Source organism: Pollicipes pollicipes, unplaced genomic scaffold, assembly GCF_011947565.3.
Source record: "Pollicipes pollicipes isolate AB1234 unplaced genomic scaffold, Ppol_2.1 Scaffold_4295;HRSCAF=5057_pilon_pilon_pilon, whole genome shotgun sequence".
Taxonomy (NCBI): Eukaryota; Metazoa; Arthropoda; class Thecostraca; order Pollicipedomorpha; family Pollicipedidae; genus Pollicipes; species Pollicipes pollicipes.
The window spans coordinates 21,240,996-21,245,144 of record NW_023596461.1 but is presented as its reverse complement, the minus strand read 5'-3'; the positions used below and the strand labels follow the sequence as shown (position 1 = coordinate 21,245,144).

General features: G+C 59.9%; 1 protein-coding gene across 1 annotated transcript; it reads left to right on the top strand.

The window, feature by feature from the left end:
* The first annotated feature begins 1,040 nt into the window (after positions 1 to 1,040).
* LOC119097065 (putative phospholipase B-like 2) lies at positions 1,041 to 2,918 on the top strand. Its single transcript, XM_037220097.1, has one exon. It carries the CDS (start codon positions 1,047 to 1,049, stop codon positions 2,739 to 2,741), a length of 1,695 nt encoding a protein of 564 aa, XP_037075992.1. The 5' UTR covers positions 1,041 to 1,046; the 3' UTR covers positions 2,742 to 2,918.
* Positions 2,919 to 4,149: the final 1,231 nt, after the last annotated feature.

Here is a 4,149-nt window from a genome sequence, read left to right as displayed (position 1 = left end):
ACTTGCCATGGCATGTCAGCGATCCGGCTGAGACAATACCAAATATGTGCATTAGCTGTCTTTCATTTCTGCGAACGTGACCATGTGCCACGCCGCGTTACGTCAGCCGAGAGATGCGTGAGATGGACGCCAGCATCGGGCCCATCAATTAGCCACCATTCACTCCAGTGCGGTGAACCGGGAAATTCGCTGTTGCTTACGTCACCACAGCCATCCGACCGATAAATATTTGGGCTGCGTTGGCTGTCGGACTGTTTGGTGTCCTGTTCAGCGCACTTCCCCTGCCCTCCCAACTGTCCGTGTGGGTGGACTGGTGAATACGACCAAAGATTCATGAGTTTTCAGAGCTAGCAGCATTCTCCTCTAAATCGACCGAATGGACCGCTTGGGCGCCTGTCCGCTGACAGGCGTACAATTCATAGTGTCCTGTTTGTCCTTGATGACTTCGTTTACCGCTCAGGGATGCTCAGGACTGCCCCAAAATGGCGAGTCAATAACTTGTGTTCACCATTCATAGATCATACAAATACTTTTATTATGTTTTGCTATAAAAAAGTTCGCTAATGCATGCATATGCCGCTGCCGACAATATGATTTCATGATATCCATAGTTCCGCAACTTACACATCAGCGATGCGATTTTTGCATTGGGTGATTGCACATGTCGAAAACGAAATTTGCGCTTCTCTTTTCGCTGTTGATTTAAGTCTGCAAACCTCTCAAAGCTGTGATTCCTTCTGAGCGAAATGCCTTAGATTCAACGAGCTGCTCGGCCGAAGCCAAATTAGCCCGTTATCCCGTTCCAAGAACAGGTGACGAGCTGCCTGACGCGAACGGGGCGACGGGCGGCGGATGAAAGTGGCGCGTGGCGGTTACGGTAGCCGGCTCATGTCGGGTGTCAGACCTCTCTCTTCTCTCTTCCCCGTGTCGCGGCGCCGCAACATCCGCCCTCACGTTCTCCAGTCGGCCGCCAGGGGCGCGGCCGTCGTCGGACTCCAACGCGCCGCGCTGCGGCCGGTCGCCCAGTCCCCGCTCCGACGCCAGCGATGCTGCGCTCGTCCGCCCTGCTGCTGGCGCTGGCCGCCGCCGCCGGCGCCGCCGTCATCTCGGTGACGCACGACGCCGCCTCGGGCGAGTACACGGTGCATGCGAAGGAGGCGGACGGCTGGGTGGTGCGCGCCAACTTCACCGACGAGCAGAACAGCACCGGCTGGGCGCGACTGGAGCTGGAGGGCCGGCCCAATGATGCGGCGCCCGACAGCGTCGTTGCGTTTGCCGCCGGCCTCGCCGAGGCGCACGCCTCCAGCGAGATGATCGCCGACTTCATCTACAACGCGGTGGACAGCATGTGCGCCAAACCGGGCGCGGCGGCCAAGTGCGAAGCCATCGGCGAGTACTTCAGCGCCAACCTGGAGTGGACGCGCAAGCGGGTGAAGTCAGACAGCGCGCGCGACCCGTACTGGCGCCAGGTGGGTCTGGTCCTTAGCCAGCTGGACGGCCTGCAGCAGGGCATCAGCGAGAAGATCCCCGGCGCGTCCGACATGGCCGCCGTCTGGATCAACGCCATCCCTGAGGCGATGGACCTGATAGTCGGCCTGCCACTGCGCGAGAAGGCGAATGCTGCGGCGGAGGTGGCGGAGGCGAAGCCGGCAGCGGTGGAGGAGCCGCTCACCGCTGGCGACCACTGCTCAGTCCTCGTGAAGCTTCTGCCGGAGAACACCGACCTGCTGGTGGGACACGCCACCTGGGTCGACTACAGCTTCATGTCGCGCATGGTAAAGCGCATCACGCTGCCTTACAGCGCCGGCGGAGCCAACAGCACGCAGAAGGTGGCGGCACAAACGGTGGCGTTCTCCGCCTTCCCGGGCAGCATTGCGTCACTCGACGACTTCCACCTGACGTCGGCGGGTCTGGTGACGACCGAGACGTCGCTCGACAACATCAACAAGGACCTGTGGCAGTTCCTGTCGTCGCGCAACAGCGTCATGGAGTGGGTCCGCGCCACGGTAGCCAACCGGCTGGCCTCCTCCGGTCAGGAGTGGCACAACAACTTCTCGCGCCACAACAGCGGCACCTACAACAACCAGTGGATGGTGGTCGACTACAAGCGATTCCAGCCGGGCCAGGCGGGCACCAGTCCCGGTCTGCTCTGGGTCACCGAGCAGATGCCGGGCCTCGTGGTGGGCGACGACGTGACGCAGGTGTTGGCGCACGACGGCTACTGGGCCAGCTACAACCAGCCGTACTTTCCCATCATCGACGAAATCAGCGGCAACAAGATGCTGCGCGGCGAGAAAGGCGACTACTACAGCTACGCGCAGAACCCGCGCGCGCAGCTCTTCCGGCGCGATCACGTACTTGTGGAGGACGTGGCGTCGGCGCTGCTCCTGATGCGCTACAACAACTTCACCGAAGACCCGCTGTCGGCCTGCAACTGCAGCACCGGCTTCTCGGCCGACAACGCCATCGCGTCGCGCCGCGACCTCAACGACCCGGCCGGAGAGTACCCGCTGAAGCGGCTCAGCTTCCAGGCGTACGGCGCCATCGACGCCAAGGTGACGTCGTCGGCGCTGGCCGAGCGACTCGAATTCGTCGCCGAGGCGGGGCCGACGCACGACCAGCAGCCAGCGTTCCAGTGGAGCAGCAGCCCGTTCGCGGAGACGGTGCGGCACCGCGGCATGCCCGACCGCTGGGAGTTCGCGCCCATCGACGTCAAGTGGAGCTGGCAGGGAGACGCGTGAACCGCCGCCAGCACCGCGGAGCCGACTGAGTCTCACTGGCGTCGGCTGGCCGACCGGGTCGGTAGCGTTGTTGGCCCTCTGCTGGGGACGACGCAGTTGTTTTATTTGTTGTAGTGGTGCCAGTCAGTCACTGTGCGGGACAAAGGATGATCGAATACACGGACCAGCCATCTTCGATTTCGCTCAGCTGAACGACGCCGACCTCGTTTAAACCACCGCTTTTGTGGTCAGTCGCCCGGTATCTCCCAGTCGCATCACCTCCTCGACCGCCGGCCTCCCCGGCACCAGACAGCCGTCACGCCTAGCCGGACAAGGAGTCGACCGGCCACGGGAGTGGATGGTGTCGCCGCCGGTGACAGCGACACCACCCGCCGATCGCGCTGCGACAATCGACGCCCATCGCTGTCCCGGCCGGCCGGCGCGTCGCGCCGGGGGCCGGCCCGGGCGGCAGTGACGGCGCGTTCATGCCGATCCCCGTTATAGTCTGGGTCAAGGGTCGCTGACCGGTCCGTCAGAAGACGCCCAGTAACCCGGGCGGCGGCCCCGCAGCGGCGCGGAGGGACAGCGGGGGTCGACGTGCCGGTCACGCCGCTGGAGCCGTGGAAGGTGCCGAGTTACGGGAGGCGTTTGGGAAGCTGGAGCTATTCGACTATCAACATAAGCGAACTGCAATGTTTGTCTGCAACAAATGATCACTTGAGGCTTTTCTGTTTTTGATGTTGTTTTGTTAGTTTGGCCGTTACTGATACATCCTGCCTTTACCCCGGTTCCATAACATTGATTATGTTCGCGCAAGCATCTAATCACGGCCTGGACGAAACCATACCATAACGGTGCCTGCCCGGACGGATTCGTGCACGGTCATCCCGGATCACCAGTATCGTATTGCCCCTTTTTCGCATCTCCCAACTTCAGATCCAGAATATCAGATCCATTAAATATGCATTCATACATGTTCCATGCTAGATTCATTTAGACCCTATTCCCCATCCATCTTTCAAGTTTAGAACTGATTTCAATATCGTTGTCTCTGGTGTAAACAAAGCAGTTTTATATAGACAGTTTCACGGACTACAGCAAGTCTGTGATTCGATACATATTCCAACATGAAAGCAGCAAAGCATCCAACGCTACATATATTACATAGTTCAGCGGCCAAAACAACAGCACCTACTAGTTCCCGTTTGTACGGTTTCTTAAGCCCGCTCAGCGGTTGTTCTAACCAGAACGGCTGAATCAATTCTGACTTCAGCCCATCTGAGTTTCGAGGGCATCGATAACACCCTACTTAACGGAAAGTGGGCTGATTCCGGACTCGGGTGCGACTCCGAACCGGAGCCGGGCACACGTCTGACTCCGGGCCCGAGACTCGATTATCAGATGTTCCATAGCTGTCACTCTTCATTGG

What these genes read in the sequence shown, in the direction of transcription:
- LOC119097065 (XM_037220097.1), top strand. Translation starts at nt 1,047, where the DNA reads ATGCTGCGCTCGTCCGCCCTGCTGCTGGCGCTGGCCGCCGCCGCCGGC.